This window comes from Dermochelys coriacea, chromosome 1 (assembly GCF_009764565.3).
Source record: "Dermochelys coriacea isolate rDerCor1 chromosome 1, rDerCor1.pri.v4, whole genome shotgun sequence".
NCBI classification, from domain to species: Eukaryota; Metazoa; Chordata; order Testudines; family Dermochelyidae; genus Dermochelys; species Dermochelys coriacea.
The window spans coordinates 37,951,420-37,976,129 of NC_050068.2; the positions used below are offsets into that span (position 1 = coordinate 37,951,420).

Consider the following 24,710-nt stretch of genomic DNA (forward strand, 5'->3'; position numbering starts at 1 on the left):
ACGACTGTCAGTCTCCGCAAACCCAGTGACAGGGCAGCTGGGGCCAAGGGACTGAGAAGCCCGCTGGGGCTCATGGAGGCACTGTGCAGTGGCCAGAGAGAAGCGGTGGGGGCTGCAACAGCAGGGAGGGGCATTGGAGGGGCTGCATGTGGGGGCACCCAGAGGGGTGACTGGAGGGCAAGGGGCTGGAGCATGAGCCCGGGGGCGACGTTGGGGAGGGCGCCCGGGATACGGCCTAACCCCGTCCACAGCTTCAAGCAAGGAGCCCGCTACGCAATTTACTTGCCCGCAGCTGTAGACTAGAGGACGGTTCTACGTAGGTTGCGTATCTCCTGCACAGAAGGAGGCGATTGCTCGGCGCCTTTTGCGTACCAACCATCACCCGTCACTTGCAAGTGGAGCCAGGGCTACGCCCCGTAGAAGACGTACGTGGCTTGGGGAATAGCCGTAGCTTGTGCCGGTTGTACAAGCGGGTGGACTTTACTCGTTGTGGGCGGGGCTGGTCGTTCTCTGTTCCTGCCTACTCCTGCTATGGCTGCTGCGGGCACCGCCAGCCTCTTGCGGGCCGCCGCGGCCTCCCCCTGCCGCTGGCTCCTGGCCGCGTCCCGGGGAGCCGCGGGGAGGCCGGGCGGGGGCAGCAGCGTCAGCTTCAGCGTCGCTGCCCGGCCACCGGGCCGGTTCTTCGGCGCCTCTGCCCGGGCGCGGCTCAGGTAAGGGCGGGAGACCCGGTGGATCCCAGCCCCGCGCCGGCCTCCCTGTGGGGCTTCCCTCCCGCGCTTCCTTCCTTGGTGCCCCGCCCGCCGCCGCTGCCCCTGTGAGCGCCCGGCCTCGGCGTCGCTCGGGAGCCGCCTAGAAGGTCAGCAGCCGCCGGCGTGAAGCGGTGGCTGAGCCTGGGCTGGGGTGGGCGGGGACGCGACCGCGCAATCCCTCTATCGTTGCCATGCCCCTCCCCGGGCGGGCTCTCCCTCTTTTGGGGGGGGGGAGGGGTCGGTCCTCGCGTGTCAGATCCCCCTTCTCATTTACCCCCCAGTCGGGAAAGCGTTGGTGCGGGTGAGTGGCTGTTGTGGGCGAGGACTTTGAGGGCTTGGGCCTTACGGTAGGGCTCTGTGCCCTGTATGCACACGGGTGGGTAGTAAAACCCTGAAGCGTAAACCACCCCAGGGTAAAGTCTTCGAACTTACCAGCGAGTGGGACGCCAGCAACCGCTGCCTCGCCGGGGGCAGCTTCCCCCGTTTCGCCGACGGGCGGTTCATCCACCGCGCCCGGCTCAACCGCGTCCCGCTCAACGGGGCTGTCGGCCACGGGAACCGAGACAAGCGTTGCAGGAAGTGCGTGTGCTCCAACGAGACCCTGCCCCACGTCCTGTGCAGCTGCAAGCCCCACTCCAGAGCCTGGCAGCTGCGGCACAACGCCATCCAGAATCGCCTGGTGAAAGCCATCGCACTGTGCCTGGGGGAGGTCGCTGTGAACTCCACCATCCCCGGGACGGACAGCCAGTTGCGACCTGATGTGGTAGTCACCGCCAAGGACCAAAAAAAGATCATCTTCATCGACATCACGGTCTCCTTTGAGAACAGGACCCTGGCCTTCCGCGAATCCCGAGCTCGTAAGCTGGAAAAATATGCCCCCCTGGCCAACACACTGAGAGCGAAGGGCTACAAGGTGCAGATGGAGGCCCTGATTGTCGGAGCCCTGGGCGCTTGGGACCCCTGCAACGAGCGTGTGCTGCAGACCTGTGGGATCGGTCGACGGTACTCATGGCTCATGTGGCGCCTCATGGTCTCGGACACAATCCGACGGTCCAGGGACATCTACATCGAACACATCACCGGCCACCGACAGTACCAGGAGTGTGAGCCGGTACAACATCGTGCATCAACCATGGGAAAGGGACTGAGAGACTTTTTTTTTTTTTTTTTCATTGGACCGTATGAACTGGAACCATGAACTCACTGAACATTAAATCCCACCAAATAAGGGTAGATCCATCCTCATCATCGTACCCACTCATTATACTCCACACCTGAACATAGCCATTATATGGACAACATACCCCCATATCTCAATGTCTGTACTTTGACCCGTTAAACTTTTACCCCCAATCGGGGAGATTGCAGATTATATATTCCTTACCAGAATATATTCCTATAACCAGAAACTTCTATGCCTAAATTCTGTACCGTTTTCTTTTTACTTCAACATTATCTTAATAAAATTATTAAATGACCTCTTCCTTTGGAGAGGTTGGTGCAACAACTAGACAAACTAGTGTTTGGTGCGACAACCAGCATAGGAAACCGAATTGGGCAGTAATTCCAGGGGTCATGAACTCTTGTGCAGCTATTCAGATACCACCCAAAACCAAAAGTTACTCACTTTCTGTGGACAGAACTTCAAATGCTAGCAGAGCTAAACCAAATTACAACTAAAAAAAGTTTAGTTTTCCAAAAACTTCTGCTTTAAAAGAGGTGATGGAAGCCTCCAACTAATTGTATTAATACTGAAATGTAAAAAGTGAATTATTTCATCAGAGCTAACAAATTCCTTCCATTGTGCACATAGATTTGTACAAGAATTCCCTTATTTATACAGGTTTCAGAGTAGCAGCCGTGTTAGTCTGTATTCGCAAAAAGAAAAGGAGTACTTGTGGCACCTTAGAGACTAACAAATTTATTAGAGCATAAGCTTTCGTGAGCTACAGCTCACTTCATCGGATGCATTAGCTCACGAAAGCTTATGCTCTAATAAATTTGTTAGTCTCTAAGGTGCCACAAGTACTCCTTTTCTTATTTATACAGCAACTTCCACGGAAACCATGGAAGTTACCAAGTCTTCCCTTTTTACTTACAAACTACATAAGCTGTTTTAAACTGGCTTCAGCTTTATTCCAGTGTATTTCACCTTGGCAAGATTGAACATTTCACTGGTATAATTGCGGAAGTGTGATAAATATTGTTCACCTATTCAGTGTCCCAACCTGTATAAGCAGGTCAAGCAAAACATGTTTTTTATACTCCACCTCTAGTTAAATTTTTATGGGTAAATAAAAACTGTAATCTCCTTTCTCTTCCTTAAGGCAACCTGACGTTAGTTTTAGAAGTTCAACTCCTGAGGTCATGCAAACATGCTGGAGATTTGTCCTAAACAGGGCAGGCTTGATATCTAGCTAGCCAAGTAAAGCTCTAGTTCAGGGGTCGGCAACCTTTTAGAAGTGGTGTACCGAGTCTTCATTTATTCACTTTAATTTAAGGTTTCACGTGCCAATAATACATTTTAACATTTTTTAGAAGGTCTCTCTCTATAAATCTATATATTCTATAACTAAACTATTGTTGTATGTAAACAAGATTTTCAAAATGTTTAAGAAGCTTCATTTAAAATTAAATTAAAATGCTGATCTTATACCGCTGGCCCGCTCAGCCCGCTGCCGGCCTGGGGTTCCGTTCACCTAGGTGAGCAGCAGGCTGAGCGAGGCCCATGGCCGGGATCCCGGCTGGCAAGGGGCCGGCAGCTAGAACCCTAGACCGGCAGTGGGCTGAGTGGGGCTGGTGGCCGGGACTCCAGACCGGCAGTGGGCTGGGCGGGACTCAGCCCGCTGCTGGTCTGGGGTTCCCTCCACCAGCTCTTGCCAGCCAGGGTCCCAGCTGCTGGCCCCGCTCAGTCTTGGGTCCTGGCCCTGTCCACATAGAGTAGGTACCTAACTTCTCCCTGGTTGTCGCCATTCTCTTCCTCTCTCTGCACTGAGATGAGGATGGGAATGCGCTGAGAACAGGACTGGGGGTGAAGGAGCAGATTGGGGTGCAGGGTCTGGCCAGGAGCTAGAATGAGGGAGGGGGCTCAGGGTTGGGGCAGGAGGTTAGGGTGTGGAGTGCTTACCTGGGCAACTCCCATTTGGTGCGTGGGGTGCAGGTGGAAATGTGGGGGGGGTGCAGGAGCTCTGGTGCTCAGGGTTAGGATGGGGATGGGGGGTGCAAGAGTCAGGGTGTGGGGGTGTGTGAGGGGGTCAGGGCAGGGGCCTGGAGGGGATATGCCAATTCCACCCCCTTCCCCAAGGTCCCTGGAGCAGAGAGCGTCCTGCTGCTCCGCTTTTCCGCAGGGAGGGAGAGGAAGAGGAGCAGGAATCCAGCATCTGGGAGAAGAGGTGCGGGGAGGGTGAAGCTTGCCTGCCCTGCAAGGAGAGAGTGGTGGGCTGGGCTGGGCAGGATTTTTAATGGCACGCTGCTGTCTACCGGGGTCCCAGCCAGACAGCAGTGTGCCATTAAAAATTGGCTCGCGTGCCATCAGTTGCTGACCCCTGCTCTAGTTCTTGCCAAGTCTAAAAATAAAATAACTGTACCATGGGGTGATCTTCTTAAGGTTTCATCTAGAAGTGCAAACAATGGCAGTGAAATAAATACAATATTTGTTGCAATTTACCAAATGACAAGAAATTGTATTTCCACTTTTTAGATTAAAAAATCATGTATTGACGGGACAAATATTCATAATTGCTTTGCATTTTAAAGTAGTACAGTAAAGTACAGTAAAGTAAATCCACGACTTTCTTTGGAAGTAGATTTTGGAATCTCACTCTAATTAACCACAGGCCTTAACATAATACAGCTTCGTTGTCCAAAGAAACACTCGTTTGAAGCCTCCTGATGAATGGGAGAAATTGGTTTTCTCAACTTTATTCTCTGTTTAGGCACAGTTCTGCAAACACTCATGCATGTCCTTAATGCCAAGCAATAGTCCCTTTGATTTAAAGGCATGTGTAAATGTTTGCAGGATTGGTGCCGAAGATTATAGGCTGATTAGAGTTTCCTGGCACTACCATTATACAGTTCTCTCTCTTCTTTTTTTCTGATTTAAAAACAAACAAACACAAAATTTTTAAGTAGAAGAGCATTTTGAACACTTGATTTCACAAGACATGCAATTATAGCACCATCTACTGTTTGGTCTGCTTTGTTACATCTAAATATTGTTAATTCCTAACTTCAAGTTGCAGAGTAGCAGCCGTGTTAGTCTGTATCCACAAAAAGAACAGGAGTACTTGTGGCACCTTAGAGACTAACAAATTTATTTGAGCATAAGCTTTCGTGGGCTAAAACCCACTTCATCGAATGCATGCAGTGGAAAATACAGTAGGAAGATGGATAGATATACACACAGAACATGAAACAATGGGTGTTATCATTCACAGTATAACGAGAGTGATCAGTTAAGGTGAACTATTACCAGCAAGAGAGGAAAAAAACCTTTTGTAGTGATGATCAAGATGGGCCATTTCCAGCAGTTGACAAGAACGTGTGAGGAACAGTAGGGGGGAATAGTTTTATTTTGTGTAATGACACATCCATTCCGAGTCTTTATTCAAGCCTAATTTAATGGTGTACCATTTGCAAATTAATTCCAATTCAGTAGTCTGGAGTCTTTTTGAAGTTTTTTTTTGTTGTAATATTGCGACTTTTAGGTCTGTAATCGAGTGACCAGGAAGATTGAAGTGTTCTCTGACTGGTTTTTGAATGTTATAATTCTTGACGTCTGATTTGTGTCCATTTATTCTTTTATGTAGAGACTGTCCGGTTTGGCCAATGTACATGGCAGAGGGGAATTGCTGGCACATGATGGCATATTTCAGATTGGTAGATGTGCAAGTGAACGAACCTCTGATAGTGTGGCTGATCTGATTAGGCCCTATGATGGTGTCCCCGAATAGATATGTGAACACAGTTGGCAACGGGCTTTGTTGCAAGGATAGGTTCCTGGGTTAGTGTTTTTGTTGTGTGATGTGTGGTTGGTGGTGAGTATTTGCTTCAGGTTAGGGGGCTGTCTGTAAGCAAGGACTGGCCTTCAGGTTGTTTACCTTTCTTTGATTAGATCTGTGCTCAAGTTTAAAAGTTAGATTATGGCATGATCCCACAGACACTTATGCACTTAATTTATTTTATGCATATAAATAGTCCCATTGAACTTCAACATGTGGAAAGTTTGTGTATGTAAGTGTCTGCAGGATCAGACTTTAGGAAAAAAAATCTGCTTTAATTATCAGTCACTGACATGCCCATTTACATTACAAATACATGTTTACATTTTAAAGTATTTGAAATTCAGTTTTGGCCTACTTAACCGATCTATGTTATGGAATTCTTGATATTCTGATTAGAGAGCTTAGTTTTACTATCAGAGCTTTTACCTTAGGATTCCAGGCTTCCTTTTCCCCATCGGGGGGGACGTCCTGAATTTTCTTCTAGGAAGTTTTATTAAAACTTAGAAAGCTTGTCATCTAGTAAAATATACATAGAATCACACAATACCTACCTCTTATGTAGTACTTAACATCGGTAGATTTCAAAGCACTTCATGATTTTTTTTTTAAATGCATAGTTAAAATTTAGCCTTAATCCTGCAAATCCATGCAGGCTCTTTAAGTGCACAAGTATTTCTGTTGCCGATGGGACAATTTGCATAGTTAAAGTTTGCAAGATTTGGGGCCTAAGATAAACTTGTACCCATTAAGACGGTCTGTGGTCACCTCACCTAGATTTGTCTAGCTTTAGAGTTGGACAGCAATCACTTCTGTGGCATTCAAGAACAAGATTGTCTAGTTCAGTATTTCTCAACCAGGAGCAGAGGCGGATTAAGGTTTCTTGGGGCCCTGGGCCAGAGCAAGTGGGGGGGCCCTCCCGCACCCTTCTGCTCCTTTCCTGGGGCCCACCCCTGTTCCACCCAGGGTCCCCTCCATTCTGCTCCTCCCCCCGCAGCCCAGCAACCCCTTTTGCTCCTTTCTGCACCCCCTCCTCCCCCAACTGTGGGCCCCAGACCGGAGAAGCTCTGTCCCCACAGCCCTGGTGCCACAATGGGAAGTGAGAGCTCCTCCAGTCCCAGGGTTGCAGCGGGGGTCTGGCTGCTGGGACTTCCCCTTCTTCCCCCCCCCCCCCCACACACCCCAGCGCTTCTGCGGAGGACCAGTGTCGGGGCACTGGGGCTTCTCCTGGCCCTGCACTTCTGCTGGAGAGTGGGTTGGGAGTGGAGGCTTGTCCTGCTGCCCCACGGCTTCTGATAGGGTTGGAAGTGGGAGAAGCTTCTCCTGTCCCGTAGCTGCTGACTGGGTCGGGGTGCTGCTTCTGTGGAGTTGGGGGCTTCTCCGGTCCCGGTGGCTGGGACTCTGGGCTTCCACCGCTGGGGGCCCCCCAGTTGTCCAGGACCCCTGGGTACTGGCCCCATAGACCCAGTGGCTAATCCATCACTGGCCAGGAGAGTCACAACCTGCATGTGTAATGAGGGTGGGTCTTGAAAGACAGTGAGGGAGGGATTGTCAAGGCATTAATTTTATTACAGCCTAAAGCAAAGAATCTTGCTTCCCTACTGGCTGCACTTCTTACCCTTCAAGGTCCAAAACAAAACATCCAAAACATTTTATAAGCATTTGATCAAGATATTTTGAAATGGGCTAATGCCAGGAGTGCTTAGACCCATATTGGTTGGCTCCAACGTGGACAGGCAGTTTTTAGCAATGAACCTCTGTAAGAGTTTACTTTTTATACCCTTTATCACAGTGGCTCTCACCCTTTCCAGACTACTGTACCTCTTTCAAGAGTCTGGTTTATCTTGTGTACCCCCAAGTTTCACCTCACTGAAAACTGTACAAAATCAGACCTAAAAATACAAAGAAGTGTCACAGCAGGCTATTACTGAAAAATTGCTTACTTTCTCATTTTTACCATATAATTATAAATCAATTGGAATATAAATATTGTACTTACATTTAGTGTATAGTATACAGAGCAGTATAAACAAATCATTGTCTGACATTTTAGTTTGTGCAGACTTCGCTAGTGCTTTTTATGTAGCCTGTGGTAAAACTAGGCAAATATCTAGATGAGTTGATGTACCCCCTGGAAGACCTCTGAGTACCAGGATTGCTGCTTTAACAAACAAGTGATGTAATTGACAGTTACTGAGTTGAGCTAAAAACCAACTTGAGACAATTCTTATTTGTAAGATTTATTTCCAGTCTTAATCCAGATAAGATTTACAGCCTCTGTTCTTTCCAAGGCCTTTCCTTTCCTTATCTTCTCCTGTCCCCCACCTGGCTTGCTTACCAGCAGAACAGTGGGAAGGTTTGGGTTTGTTTCTTTTAAGACACTTTTTCTTTGTCTTTTTACTGTAGTTCTTTATTTTACTGATTATTTTTGAAACCGTAACATCCTTCCAACACTACAATAATACTTATTCTCATGGCCTTCTTTTACTTGCTGTTTGGGACCTCCTTTACTGCCTATATATCTTTAACCAAATGTAAGTTAACTTCTATTTTATACTTATTCTACTTTTCCCACCTTAAAACCCTACATGCTATGTTGGTTTTATTACATTAAGCATGTCAAATATACTTCTACAATTTTGCAACATCTTGTACAACTAATAAACTTGACAGTACAAAATTACAATTACCACAATCACATTTTGTCATTCAGAGCTTTGGTTGTTATCCCTCCTCTTCATGGATATAATCTCACTTTGTACACTTGTTCCTACCAGGAGAGGCTAGTTAACTCTTTAATTCCCTGTTCATGGCTATTGAGCTTTTAAGATCTAGGTTCAAGGGAGGAATAGGATGCCCAAACTTGTACTGCTTTTAAAGTGCACTTCTGTAATCTCAATTCAGCCTGTAATTCAGTTACATTATGAAAAATGGGTATGGGATGCAAAGTCATTCCATTTATCATTGCAGTGAATTTTGGTGTGAAACAAAACATTGGTCAATCAGAATAACAATAATTGGATCCACATCAACAGTGGTTAATTCCAGCTACCATTTAAAATTTACCATTCATAGCCTAGTGGTTTTTACCATTTCCCCAGCATCTCAACTGTATTCTGCAGTTTTCCCCAGTTGAATTGACATGCCAGCAACTCCATCTGTAAGATAGTACATCTGCACATGTAGGTGTCTCCCAGGTGCACGCAACAGGAGACCCAGGACTTTCCGGACCTTGTCATTGTCTTGCAACAGTATTTGAGGAGGAGAAACAAATTCTTTTAAAACCTTATGGGTGCAATGTCTTCCAGTACTATTCCTGGTAGTAGTTGTAACAATGATTTGAATGGCCTGGTGTTCTGCAATTACTGGGATGAATAGTGTGAGTGGGATAAGGAGTCCTGTATGGTGGTAGAATGTGCCTTTGGACGTTTAAAAACTCACTGGCACTGTTTGCTGACTAGGTCAGACCTCAGCACAACCAACATTCCCATTGTTATTGCTGCTTGCTGTGAGCGCCATAATATCTGTGAGAGTAAGGGGGAGACATTTATGGCAGATGGGAGGTTGAGGCAAATCGTTGGGCATCCAATTTTGAGCAACCAGACACCAGGGTGATTAGAAGAGTGATGCGCAGCGTGCCTAGCTGTAGAGAGGCTTTGAAAACTAGTTTCATGACAGGCCAGGCTACGGTGTGTCCGCTGTGTGTGTTTCTCCTTGATGCAAACCCGCTCCCCCCCGGTTGATTTTAATTCTGTGTAACCAAACCACCCTCCCTCTCTCCTTTAAAATAAAGTAACTATTGTTTTGAAACCATGCATTCTTTCTTACTTAAGAGAGATAACTGACAAGGTAGCCCAGGTGGGGTGGGGGAGGAAGGAAGGGCAAGGCCACATTGCTTTTTGTAGCCACACTACAAATCAAACTGTTTGAATGACTGCCTTCTGTTGCTTGGGCCATCCTCTGGAGCGGAATGGCTGGGTGCCTGGAGCCTACCCCGACACATTCTTGGGCATCTGGGTGAGGCTTTCCTGTTGGCTTTCCTGCAGCTACACCAGATGCTTCATCATGTCCGTTTGCTTCCCCATTAGCCTCAGCTTCACACTCCTGCCTCTGCTCTTCACGCTCTAACACTGAATGCCTCAATACATTAAGCTGTGCCCTATCAGTGCGGGAAGACTGCATGAGCTCGGAAAACACGTAATCGCGAGTGTGTTTTTTTTTTTTCCACCTTCTAATATGCAATAACCTCAGGGATGGAGATGATAGGGGGAGCGTAGAAACATTTGCACCGGGGGGGGGGGATAAAAAGGGAGAGTAAAATTTAAGATGATACATTTCTGAGAATAAAAGTGATACTCTTTCACAGTGAATCAAGCAACTCACAGCAGACAGCATATGTGCGTTAGGTACAAGGTTGCATTTTGCCTTTTATATTGAGCGCTTGTCGGTATGGTGATGCATCACACATGGCTGGGCAACAGAATTCAGTTTCCAGGCAGCCATGGTAAGGCACAGGGTACGCGGGGTTGGCTTCTTACGCATAACATGTGGGAATGGTTTCAAACTGCAGTGCCATCCTTTCCCATAGCAAGCAATGGTTGGGTTTCACATTTAAAAGGAGGTGCTGCAGCATACTCCTTCTCCCACCCCACCACGTGGCTATTCTCTGGGATGATCCCTTTTACCCAAGCGCAAACAGCCCAGCATGAATGGGGTCCTTTTACTCTTCCCTTACAAAAATTCTCCTATTTCAACCAGGTGACCATGAATGATATCACTCTCCTGAGGCTAACACAGAAAGATAGGGATCGAATGTTGCTTTAATGCAACCAAAACCCAGGACCTTTCGATGCCATGATTCCAGAATACTTGCTACTGGCTTGCCGTGGTAAAGTGTCCTACCATGGAGGACGAAATAAGGCAGCATTTCCCAGAAACCTTCTGCAAAGGCTTTGAGTACCTCCGGGAGAGCTTCATGGAAATGTCCCTGGAGGATTCCTGCTCCATCCCCAGACATGTGAACAGACTTTTCCAGTAGCTGTACTGTGGTAGGGTCCCCCCCACCCCTAGAATGCCATGCGGCTGATCATAGAAGCGGCATGTATGAGGGTCTGACCCGAAGCATTCGTTTGCCTCCTTTGACTTTTGGTAGGCTTGCCTGAGCTCCTTAACCTTCAAGTGGCACTGCTGAGTGTCCCTGTTGTAGCTTCAGTCCATCATGCCCTGAGAGATTTTGGCAAAATATTCGCATTTCTTATTTTTGCTCTGAGTTCTGCCTGCACAAATGCTTCTCCCCATACAACAATCAGATCCAGTATCTCCCTTTCGGTCCATGCTGGAGCTTGTTTGTGATTCTGGAGGGACTGCATGGTCATCTGTGCTGCTGAGCTCGCCACGCTGACCAAACAGGAAATAAAATTCAAAATTTCCTGGGGCTTTTCCTGTGTACCTGGCTAGTGCATCGGAGCTGAAAGTGCTGTCCAGAGTGGTCACATTGGAGCACTCTGGGATAGCTCCTGGAGGACAATAATGTCTATTTGCGTCTGCACTATCCCAAATTTGACCCAGCAAGGTCGATTTTAGAGCTACTCCCCTTGCCGGGGAGGAGTACAGAAGTCGATTTTAAGTTGATGGAACGGGGTTGGTTGTATGGATGCATCCATTTTAAAATCAACCTAACGCGGCTAAATTCAACATCACCCCATAGCGTAGACCAGAGCTCAGAGCTGGGTGGAACCTCAAGAGACCAACTCACAGAGGTCACGGTGGCAGCAGACAATGATGGCATAGGGCCATTGGCAACAGAGCAATGGAGTGAATGGTGGCACAATGAAGAACAGTGGCCAGAGCGAACAGTGAGTAGCTAGAGGAACGAGCATCACCTGGGAGGTGAACTCATCTGAAAGCACCTCTGAACTCCAAGTCTCCACTGACCCAGAACAACACCGGGGAGTGTTAATGAGGCTGTTAAGAATGCTGGAGACACAACACAGTTCATGCGAACAAACATGGCATCATACTTTCTATTTAAGCAAGAGATACCACACACTACAAACTGGAGGCCAATGTTAAGTGCATTGTCACTTGTTCATCCTGAAGTTGAACACTTGTTTCCGAACAAGACCAACAAATGCTCACTGGCTTTCTGTAAGAAGCTCAAGTGATTGGCTAGAAGCATGTGGTGCAACAGTGAAAGACTCAACAGTCAAAAAAGTGAAGAACTCTCTCACCACAATCAAAAAATTTGCATACATGGCTGATGAATGCACTGATGCAAATGGGCATCAAGTATTAAGTCATTGTGTACATTATCTTGATGTCAGTGGTAGGCCAGTAGATGCATTTCTATATCTTCAAGTTTATAGAAGACACGTCGGCTGCATCTGTGACAACCCACATCTTGGAGTTAAATGCTTGTCAATTGGACCCCAAACATATGGCTGCTTGTGCATTTGATGGAGCTGCACATTTCTCTGGAAGACATGGTGAAGTACAAGCTTTGCTCAGAGAAAAGTGTAACCCTAATCTCTCCTATACACATTGCTGAGGCCATCTATTCCAGCTGGCGCTAGTACAAGCTACAGACTCTTCAAAAGACATTTAAAAAGCTATACATTTAATGTCTTAATTGTATTCTTTTTTCAGAAAAGTCCAAAGACTGAATATCTTGGAAAATATAGAATATACACTGGGACTGAAGTTCAAATTAGTCCAACCTGGGAAAACCCTCTGGCTTTTTCATGAGCAATCCTTAGCTATTGCCTTAAAATTACTCCAGTCATTATTACTGACTTTGGAAAGTATCTACCAAGATGGGATGAATCTAAGTAGTGAGGCTGGTGGATTACTTTTGCTACTACGTTCAGAGAAGACTATTGCCATTCTCTCTCTTGTAAGTCTACTGTTGAAACCACTTGGGTCATTAAACAATGCTATCCAGGCATCTGCTACAACAGTAGTAGATCTTCGTCTAGGAATAGAAGCTACATTTGGATCAGAGAGCTATCAATTGAAAAAGTACTAGAAGTAGCAAAGACTTCAGTCCAGAAGTTGACAAATGAACGCATTTATATTGAATCCTTAAGTGAAGAAGACAAGAAGTGTTTTGTTAAGACAACTGAAAAAGTACACAGACTTGATTCTTAAAAATCTACAACAGCGACTTCTAGATTCTACTCAACCTCTACGTAGCTTTTACAGATTCCTGTCCAATAAAACACTGACAGTTGAGTAGAGTGAGGCACTACCAGCAATGGGGCTGCCATGTGCTCAGGACAGTATAGAGAATTTGGACACAGTGGAATATCATATGACGAATGAACGAAGATTTGACTGCAACTTCTTTTTTATCATCACTAGTGGCTTGACCCAATTGTATGCTATGTGACTGGGAGTAGCAAGAGATGAATTTCTACTTCTTTCATCCCAGGAAACAACAGCTACAGTTGAGTTGTTTTTTTTCATCATTGAATAGAATTTTGTGTTCTGGAAGAAGTTGCCTTCTGCCTGATCATGTCAACTGAAGGAATGGAAGTGCTGGACACACGAGAAGCCACCAAAGATGAACACATTGCATTCAAGAAGTTAATTAACAGAGTTGTGCAAAATTTTATAACAAGAAACCAAGAAGGATGTAGATGTAGTGCTTCACAGAAGGCTTGAGTAGCCAACTTTAATCTATGTGATGATTTTAAAACGGTCATGAAACATTTTTCAGTTTTTACTATGGTGCTATACAGCCCACCTCCACCCTCATGGTCTCACCCCTCATCAGCTCTGACACCACCTCCACGCCCCCATAAATTCAAACCGCCCCCCCCATTTCAATTCCTGGGGAAAACACTGTGTGTGACAGCCCTTCTCTGGAGTCACTCTCTCTCGGGGGGTTAGCCCTAGCATCCACTGCCTTCTGCAACTGCACCTCTGAGCCTTCAACAGGCCTGCCTGTCTCTGTGAGCCCTCCTTGGAGAGTCCACTCGCTCTGGACCCCCTGAGAGGGCCTCCATACCCAGAGGGAGCACTGCAACCCTGATTTCTAGACTGGAATGACTCTGTCAGCTTAAACAAGAAGGGTTTATTGCACGTCTGGAACACAGCACAGAAAGTTCTCAGGGGCCTTGAGCATAGAAAGTCTCAGAGTAGTCCAAATAGGACTTTCCAGCATCCAGGTGGGCTCAGGCTGCTCTTTGTCCCAGTACAGAAGTGACCACTCCTTCCAGTGGCCCACACTATACCACTTCCAGGGCTCCTGCTCTGTTGTTTGTCGTCTTTTCTGAGCAAACGGATCACCTGGGATGTTTCCAGCCCTTAGTTCTCCCACTGGTCAAAACTGGCTGGCTTCCAAGATGGAGTAGGCTTTCGGGTCATCAGTTGCTAATTTACAAAGTGTCCAGGCTGTCTGGGTCCAGGCTACTATGTGGGACCTCTGCAACAATAAACACCCTTTCCTACCACCTCGTTAAACATGCACATAGAGGAAACTGAGGCGCACACAGCATTCATACAAATAAATTCCCCACTTCGTGACAAAGCCCTTTATTTTATTCATTACTTTTGAAACGATACATCCTTCCCACGCTACAGTAATATTACTTATTAGGGCTGTTGATTAATCACAGTTAACTCTTTAACTAACTAATTAAATCTTAGATATAATTGCACTGTTAAATAATAGTATACCAATTGAAATTTATTAAATATTTTGGATGTTTTTCTACATTTTTAAATATATTGATTTCAATTACAACACAGAATACAAAGTGTACAGTACTCAGTTTATATTTTTATTATAAATATTTGCACTGTGAAAATGATATAAAAATAGTATTTTTTATTTCACCTCATACAAGTACTATAGTGTAATCTCTTTATTGTGAAAGTGCAATTTACAAAGGTAGGATTTTTTGTTGTTGTTTTGTTTTTGTGTGAAGTTATGTAAAAACAATGTAAAACTTTAGAACCTACAAGTCTACTCAGAACTACTTCTTGTGCAGCCTATCACTAAGAAACAAATTTGTTTACATTTATGGGAGATACTGCTGCCCGCATCTTATTTACAATGTCACCTGACAGTGGGAACAGACGTTCACCTGGCACTTTTGTAGCCGGCATTGTAAGGTATTTACGTGCCAGGCATGCTAAACATTTGTATGCCCCTTCATGCTTTGGCCAGCATTCCAGAGGATATGCATCCGTGCTGAAGACGCTCCTTTTTTTTTTTTTAAAGTGTTTAATTAAATTTGTGACTGAACTCCTTGGGGGAGAATTGTATGTCTCCTGCTGTGTTTTACCTGCATTTTGTCGTATATTTCATTTTATAGCAGTGTTGGATGATGACCCAGCATGTTCATTTTAAGAACACTTTTTCACTGCCGATTTGACAAAACACAAAGAAGGTACCAATGTGAGATTTCTAAAGATAGCTACAGCACTCGACCCAAGATTTAAGAATCTGAAGTGCATTCCAAAATCTGATTGGGTTGGGGTGTTGTGGAGCATGCTTTCAGAAGTCTTTAAAAGAGCAACACTCCAATGCAGAAACTACAGAACCCGAGCCACCAAAAAAGAAAATCAAGCTTCTGCTGGTGGCATCTGACGCGGATGACTAAAATGAACATTGCTTTGGATTGTTATCGAGCAGAACCCATCATCTGCATGGATGCATGTCCTCTGGAATAGTGGTTGAAGCACAAAGGGGCATATGAATCATTAGCACCTTTTGCAACACCGGCTACAATAGTGCCATGCAAATGCCTTTTCTCAATTTCAGGTGACATTGTAAACAAGAAGTGGGCAGCATTATCTCCTGCAAATATAAACAAACTTGTTTGTCTGGGTGATTGGCTGAACAAGAAGTAGGACTGAGTGGACTTGTAGGCTCTAAAGTTTTACATTTTTGTTTTTGAATGCAGGTTGGGGGGTTGGTTTTACATAATTCTTTATCATGAAAGTTAAACTTGCAAATGAGATTGCACTACAGTACGTGTATTAAGTGAATTAAAAATACTCTTTACAGTGCAAATATTTATAATAAAAAATATAAACTGAGCACTGTATGCTTTATATTCTGTTGTAATTGAAATCAATATATTTGAAAATGTGGAAAACATCCAAACATATTTATATAAATAGTATTTTATTATTAACAGCACAATTAATCATGATTGATTTTTTTTTAAAATTGCTTGACAGCCCTACTACTTATTATTCTCACTGCCTTATTTTACTTGCAGATTGGTTCCTTCGTGTCTGTTTGTCTGTCTCTCTTTCTTTCTATAAATATGTCTCCTTAACCAAACTTACGTTAACTTTAATTCTTTAATTTTATACTTATCATAGAAGGTGCGCATCAAAAAGCCTAAAGAAAATGCATCAAGTCCCAAAACTGGGTGCTCCCATTACATGGATCCTCACTAAGTCTGTTTAAATCTCCCTTGTAGTCTTTACTCAGACCTCTATCATGGTACAAGTTGTACTGAGAGTTTTGTCTGGAAAAGGAGTGCAGGGTTTGGCTCTAAAGCAATATCCGAGATACATGCATAGGATTATACAGAATTTATTTATTCTAGAGGTATTCACCCTTTGACTAAAAGGGATTACAAGTACACTAACTGTTACATCATGATATTAAGATTTCCAGTAAGACTTTTATGTTATGCATTATTCACTATTCTAGGCCTATGTTTGACCTGTAAGTAAGAAATCACTGCTAATGACAGTGTTTCTCCTACTGTATGTAATTTAATCTGAAAACTAAACAATTAGAACTCTTAAATTCAAACTGTGATACGTACCTTTTGTAGTAAAATATTTTGTATACATCTGAATAAAAGCACACCAGAAAATTAAATATTCGGTAAAGACTGCACTAGCAATACTCAACTTTAATTCTAGTTCTTTAATGTTTTTCTTTATCAAAATACTTATCTCAATTGGCATTCTGGATTTTTTCTCCATGTACACTGGACAGCAATGAAATCTCAAAATATATAGGATTTCCCACCATGGGTAGATTTGAATTTTGCTGGACTTCTGTTCCTTTAGTCAAATTTGTTGTTTATTATTAATTTATTGTAGCAAGGTCTCTTCTCCTAGTCTTAATGCTAAAGCAGAGATCTGGAAAGAAAAGCAATTTTACAACTTTAATCTCTGTCATTAAAATAATGCTGCTCACACTACTAAGACTTTTTACCAGAAAGATAAAATAGTGTTCCATAGATCTGAGTCATTTTTATTACTTTCTTCATAGGGATATTGGTAGGTCTTTTCATGAGTAGCATCATGCAGTGGGGGAATTTGGGCCAGATGAGTGGTCCCTAAGCCTCTTTATAGGCCTTTTTTGTCACAATCCCTGATGTACTGCTTTCCTATGTTGGTAGAAGGTCCTTGGGCTTTCCTGCTCTGAGCCATGAGCCACTATATACCCATTCCTTCCCAGTCTGCTTTGCTGTAGCCTACATTTCCCAGAAGTCTTCTGGGAACCATATCTTCCAAAATTTGCTTGCTTTAAAGGGCCAAGAAAATGGGCAGGCTTGAAGCTCCTTTCCTTAAAAGGGGCCTGCACACTTCTGTTACGCCATCTACATTCAAACCAACCAGTTTTTATCTTATTCTACCATGATCCCTAAATTTCCTAAAACTGTTCTTATTTCCTTTGCAATACCATCAGCTGCACCAGTTTCCAACTCTACAATGTCAGCAAACACATTTTTAAAATTTATTGAGGCTAATGTTAATACACAGGCTGAGAAAAGTGTCTGTACATCTGGGTATAGTGCTTAGATTATCCACAAATACAAAGTTTTTGTTTTTAAAGTGATAAGATACATATAGTGCATAATCAGCAGTAACCCAAATTTAGGTGAGTAAATTTAAGAATACAGTTTAGATATTAGTATCCAATATTTGGGTTCATCACTCATGAAAAGTTAGACAGAGTGTTGGTTGTGGAAAGCACATATATCAATGAGTGAAGATTGTCCCGCAGTAATTGAGAATTTAGGGTAGATTATCCATTTAGAAAATACAATCCATGAGGATATAAAATTACTATCCTGACCCAGTCTGATGTTTGCGCTCAATTGCAGATCTGTCGGTGGATCAATCAGCAAGCACAGAGATAGATCTATCTTTCTACCAGCCTTCTTGAGTGTTTCCTTACTGGTTTTGCAGTTGCCTTTCTGCAGTCTTTCATTCTGTCGGTGTTAATATAGATTGATCAAACAAATATTCAAACCATTTTTGACTTGAAAACTACAAAACAGTTCAACATTTCTAAAATTCAAATAATGTTTTGCAGCTGTGTAAGCTGTTAAACAAAATTGCATTTTATTTCTTTCCTTATGCTGCATTTTATGGATCAAAATGACACATTTCTATTTCTGTGTGTTTCACACGAGCAGCTTGCTTATGTATGTGTGGTGAATAAGAAGCCTAATACTTGTAGGAGGACTGCATTTTATCAGAAAGCTTCTCCTGCTTTTTGCAAACTGTACAAAACAGCTTATCTTTCTGATATGAAACCCACAGGTACTTATCCTTCTATGAATTCTGGAATTGTTTATATATTTAATACCCCTTATTCTTTTCTGAGCCATTTATCCCAGGGTCTTTCCTCTACTGATTTAGGACGAGGATTTTTCACCCAAAAGGTTCCCAGACATTTTTCAAATTCTTTTAAATTCACCAAAACTATATGTAATTGTTTATAAAGATGTGTTTTTTAAATGGTGGGCTGCAGTCCTGTGACGATTTGCATATATGCTTCACTTTGAACATGTGAGTAGTCCCATAGACTTCAAAGTTAAGCATATACATGCATCTTCTTAGGATTGGGGTCTTAGTGTATAAGTCTAACTAATTTGGAAATGAAATGGCCTGGCCCTGATTATAGTCGTAGTTAAAATTGTGATTGCAAAAGATTGTAATTGTCTGTCTCTAATACTTTAACTTGATTTTAGTAGGAAGTTAAACTGTTTTACTGCTGCAGCAAGTAATAGAATCATAATTTTTATACAGTGTTCTCCAGTTTGTTGGCAAATTGAGCTCATGTGAATCGTTGACAAAAATGATTAACTTCATATCTGTAGCTAAAAATCCCAGATGCAGTCTCTCCCTACCTCATTTACTACTAACCGGTGACGCATTCAAACTGAGATGGCTTCAGACGTGTTCAGTTCAGCAGAGGGCTTTTCCTTAGCCTCACCCCCTTCTCACAAGACATTACTTATGTGGCTGACATCTTCTGAGCTCACCACCTTCCCTGCTGACTAGTGACATACCTTTGTTGTTGTCTTTAAAGCCTTATGTTTTTTGTTTGTTTTTGGTTTGGTTTGGTTGTTTTTTTTTGTCCTCTCCCCTCCAGGGGTGGCAAGCAGGGGCACGGGGTTGTGCGGGGAGAGCTGACAGTGTTTCTGGCCCTGGGGCCACACAGAGACACAGAATGTGCCCCCACAAGAGCTGTCAAATTTTTATTCCTGCACACGCCCCTGTTCCCCTCTAATTGGTTGCCCAGTTTTCTTTGCTCCTCTCCCATTCAGCCCTTCTGGCAATTCTACTTGCTGACTGGAAACTTAATGCTGTATGCAGCCCACTCCCAATTTCCCTGTTGTCCTAGTCGACAGGAAAACTGACGCTTACCTAGATATCCCTTCTGGACAGCAGAAATGCTAAACCAAGCAGGAATTTTACCAGCCTGACATCATTAGGAAGAATATTCTTCAGAGGCTTAATGCCTTATAGCCGTGTGGCCTGAATGAAAGAACGTCTCCCAGGTGCAGGGCCAGACCTGTAGGAGCCAGAAACTGCTGTGAGCACTGCTGGAGCTGCTGAAAAATTGGTGTAGGCATCCAAAGGCATTTCTGCCCTTCCTTTTGATGTTGGGGCATGAAACAAGATGGTTGGATAGTGACCATGTAAGGTTGAATGAGAGCTTTTTGTTTAAGGGAGCATTTTTCCTTGAAAGACTTCTTGCATATTTTGGAGAAAGAAGCCTACATAACTAAGTAAGCCTACATTTTTATTTTTGTAACCTCTGTCCCACCTACCTATGACTTGCCCAACTATTGTTTCTCTCTCACACTTGTTGCATCATGTCTGCTACTGGATTTTGAGAACATCAGGGCACAGAACATATCCATTCTAGATGGCCTGGCATGCGGTGGGAACTCTGAATAAATAATATTTTACATTTAGCACACTTACAAAGTAGTTCCATAAAAGCAGTCAGATCTGTATCTCCTTCACCTGCTGGGATAAAAAAGTATTCCAAATAGATTGAAACATGCTTTGTCTGTCAGAATGTATGCACTTCTATATTCTTAAAGCTAAACAACTTTTTATGTCCAGAAATTCAGAAACCCCACTAAAGTTAATGTAGTACATGCTTCACTTGAATTTTGCAGATTAACAAAGTCAGTCTTTTGTCACTGATTATATTTTTTGGATTAATTCATTGTTGTTGAAAGTAGCTTGTAGCTATCTTCTGAAAAATGGACTGAGGGAATATTTGAGAAGAATTGAACATGGCAACATAATGAATCATGCCACATATTGCTGCCAAAGTTTTTTACAGTTATGGCAAATATAATAACTCTTTCTCAAGAAACATACAATTTTATTTAAAAAAAAAGTATAAGAATACTTCTAAATATATCATTGTATGACCTGTTTGGAAATCTTTGATTTAATGTAGTTGTTATTAAGGCACTTAAGGTTTTAGTCTAATTGTATAGTAAATAATATGTTTTGTGAAGAATATTAAAATACATTTTGGGGAAAAAAATGTAAATTTCAGTATGAAAACTTCCATAATTTTGTTTAGCATTGGCTGTGCAGGTTAGACTTCTTATGGATTGGCTTCATTTATAGGATTGGTAATTATTATACATTGCAGGTCATCCGGAGCCTGTATGCATTAGAGGAAATACTTGGATATAATTTCTTGAAGCTAGATGTAATTTTAAAGCAAACATTGTATTGGTCTGCCTTTTTGCTGGTGGGAGCAATTCTGTTGCCAGTCCAAGGATAATTCTGTTTACTAGTTGACACACCTGTGCATGCTCTCACATGTATACAAAATAAAACAGCAGGACCTCCAGTGAAGAATCTGATCCTCTTGGTTTGATAATCATTAAAGTATGGTTCTGCTCTTCAGAAGTGACTTTAAAATGGTATTCTTGAATTCCTAGTTGTTGTCTTTATTTTTTATTGAAAGTACTAATCTCACAAATAAGGATTTTTTCCTCTCAACTGTGCAAACCCAAAGTTAAATGGTGTTCTTTCATGCACATCATTAGTGGTTTTAAAAAAAAAAGTTATTGCAGACATCTGTGCAACCATATTCCTGTCACTGGGGTTGCACAAATATAACTATTTGGAATTTAGTAAACAATTCAGTTGATGCGGCAGAGTCCTGTGGCACATTGTAGACTAACGGATGTACTGGAATGTAAGCTTTCATGGATGAATACCCACTTCATCGGATGCATCTGATGAAGTGGGTATTCAGCCACGAAAGCTTACACTCCAATACATCTGTTAGTCTATAAGGTGCCACCGGACTCTTTGCCGCTTTTATAAATCCAGACTCTAATTCAGATGATGTACTTCTGAAGCCTTTCCAGACCATCACATGTCATGTAGGCAGTGAATGAGGCTCCACCATTCCTGTCTGTCCTGGGCCACTCTTTGCATATCATCTGTTGGAAGTGGTGTTCAATGAAGGGATTTTGTCAGTTAGCCTGTGTCTGAAATAAAATAGCTCTAACTTTTATGGAAAAAAGGGAAATTCAGGATCTAATGCTCTTCCCTCTCTATCATTCATCATGACAAAACACAAAACTTAGCTGTTATTCCTTATTTCTTATGTTAGTGCGCTCAGCACTGTGCAAGATGTAGCAGGAAATACTTTTTGTCATGAAGAGTTACAAACTTAATTATTTCCTGGGATTTTTGTGCTAAAAACTTTTGGTAATGTTTAGTGTTTTATTAGTGCTGCTTTAAAATTTGTAGACTACCATAAAGCTCTAAAATTCTTCTGCCAATCACATTATATGCTTTAGTAATAGTTAACAAGGATGTGCTTTTATTTTTCAGCTCAGAAGATAAAGTAACTGTCCACTTCATAAACCGTGATGGTGACAAACTAACAGCTGAAGGGAAAGTTGGGGACTCATTGCTAGATGTTGTTGTTGATAAGAATCTAGACATAGATGGATTTGGTAAGTAAAATTATTTGAATACTGTATTTAATTTTTGAAAGTATAATTGACCAGTTTTTTCATTTGCATGGGATGTGTCTAAAACATAATTATCTTCTTTGGAACTTCAGAATTTGTCTAACTTTTCTTTTTCTGTCTGGGACTGCATAGAATATTTAGCATTTATTTAATATACAACATTACTTTTTGGAAAACGGAAACATTTGCTTTGAAGCTTTTAAAAATTTACACAAGAGATCTCTGCAGACAGACAGATCTCAAAATGGAATTTTAAACAACATTAGCTATAGAGCTTTCTCTGAAGGGGATGCACTCAATCTGACTGCTCTCTTCTAATAAAAAGTAGTTTTTGCCCTGAAAATTTTCACTCCTATGTATTTCAGGCAATCTACCTGGAGCCCGAATCTTTCTCTGTTTTGCTCACTGTGGAGATGCTACACAGATAGTTGATCTCCTAATGGCAGTAGCTATTCCTACAGGTGCAAAATCTGTAGAACTGGTATATTCCCATCAATGGCAAGTTCCTTTTGCCTCTACTGTCGCTATAACTCCTCTTCATCTGTTATAGGGCTATCTGTAACACCCATCACTGTTGAATGTAAGTGCTGAGAGGAGGAACCAGCTAAGGCCATCTGCAGATATGGGCACACAGTTTAGCTTCTGTGCACAGCGGTAGAGGGAAACCCTTTTACTTATCCCAGTTCAATTATTTCAACTTCATCTATTAAACTCTGCCTTCATGGAAACCATATCTATTTTTTAGAGGGGTTGGGGCGGAGGGGATAAAAACCCTCCTTTCCCTTCCTCCCAAGGGAAGTGTGGTCAGGAGTATTTCCCTTTTTCCACAAAGTTTCATTTAGGGAACCAAAGTCCCTATTTCCCTCTGTCTCTCCCAGTCTGTTTCACAAATGCTCTGAGTAGTCTTCTAGGTACCTGTTTTTGGGGGGAGGGAACTCTCACACTTTTCTTCTGTTGGCTTCTCCCTTTCCTTGTCTTTCCCATTTTGTTTGTTCAGGACATGGAATAAGCAGTCTCCACCTGTTAGACTGGGGTTCCAACTGGTTCCTCCAGATGAGTGCTTCCACAGAATGAAACTTATCTCCTCTGCCCCCTCCCCCCCACCCCACTGGAAAAAGCCAGATTGCTCACCATGTAGAATTTAGAAGTTGCCTCTTCCATTTGTTATTTGTCTGGGGCAGAGTCTAAGGATCAGATAATCCCTTGAAAGGGGCTGTTGAAATTTAGGGAGAAAATATTTCACGAGACCAAGAAGATCAATGATACGGAGTTGGGGCGAGGGGCAACACACAATGTCAGATATTTGCTCCTGAAAAAGTGTCAGTGAATCTTGAGCCATTCTGGTATGACTTGGCACAGAGGTGACTTCAGTAGAAAAAATTTATTCCACTCTTGGAAAAGGTGTATATTCCAAAAGAATCTTGCAACAGAGAAACCTCATAGACTCTAAAGCAGAGGTTCTCAAATTGTGTTCTGTGGACCACCAGTGGTCCCCGAGCTCCATTCAGGTGGTCTGCAGATAGTTCCCTCTAAGATGCATGTCTGAGCAGCTGCACACAAGAGAGTGAAGGGCCATGCACCTAATTAGTGGAGCCGCGCAGGCATGGCGAAGATACACATGTAAGGTGAGGTAGTGGCCTTGGGGGGAATAAGGGGTAGGTGGGAGGGATGAGAAAAGTGGGTGGGAGGGATTTGGGATGTGCAGGGCTGTGGTGGCCAGAGAAAGAGGCAACTTTCCCCAGCTCCAGCTGCGAGGGAGAGACTGCCCAACTCACCCACCTGCTCCTGTTATAGACCCATAAACTTTGGAAGAATTACTGAAATCCTCAAATCTTGATTTAAAGATTTCAAGTTATGGAGAATCCACCATTTACTCTAGTTCAAGCCAGCCAGTGATGCATGCCCCTTGCTGCAGAGGAAGGGGGAAAAAAACACCTCTGGGTCTCTGCCAATCTGACCTGGGGAAAATTTCTTCCAAATCCCAAATATGGTGATCAGTTAGACCTAGACCATGTGGATAAGACCCACCAGCCAGACACTTGGGAAAGAATTCTCTGTAGAAACTCGGAGCTCTCCCCATTTAGCGTCCCATCTCTGGCTGTTGGAGATATTTGCTAATAGCAGTCACAGATGGGCCATATGCCATTGTAGGAACTTCATCATACCATCCTTTCCATAAAGTTACTGATCTCAGTCTTGAAACAAGTTAGGGTTTTTTTGCCCCAATGCTCTTCTTGGACGGCTGTTCCAGAACTTCACAGAAACCTTAATCTATTTAAATTTAAAGCCTAAAGTTGTTGATGGACAGTTTATATCAATTTGTTCTTGTGCCAACATTGTCCCTTACCTTAAATAACTCCCCTCCCTCCCTAGCGCTTGTTCCTCTGATGTATTCCTCTGATGTATACAGCAATCTTATCTTCCACCGTTCTTCATTTGGTTAGGCTAAACAACCAAAACTCCTTAAGTTTCCTTTCGTAAGGCGGATTCTCCATTCCTCTGATCATTCTATTAGTCCTTCTCTGCACCTGTTTCAGTTTGAATTCATCTTTCTTAAACATTGGAGACCAGAATTGTGCTCAATTTTCCAGATAAGGTCTCATCATTGCCTTGTACAATGACAATAACATTTCCCCAACTCCTGGAGAAGTTGGAGTATTTCAGAATTCAGGATTTGATTTGACTTCATAATTTTGGCCTCTGCTTGATCCAGAGGCAGTCTT

The 24,710-nt window shown here is 43.0% G+C and overlaps 1 protein-coding gene across 1 annotated transcript in view; it reads left to right on the plus strand.

Annotated features, from left to right (window-relative positions):
• Window positions 1–406: 406 nt before the first annotated feature.
• FDX1 (ferredoxin 1) overlaps window positions 407–24,710 on the plus strand; it is a 43,835-nt gene continuing 19,531 nt past the window's right edge. The window contains exons 1-2 of the mRNA XM_038418508.2: window positions 407–710; window positions 21,845–21,969. Of these exons, the coding sequence (XP_038274436.1) occupies window positions 532–710; window positions 21,845–21,969 (304 nt within the window). The 5' untranslated portion in view covers window positions 407–531. The remainder of the gene's footprint in view (window positions 711–21,844; window positions 21,970–24,710) is intronic.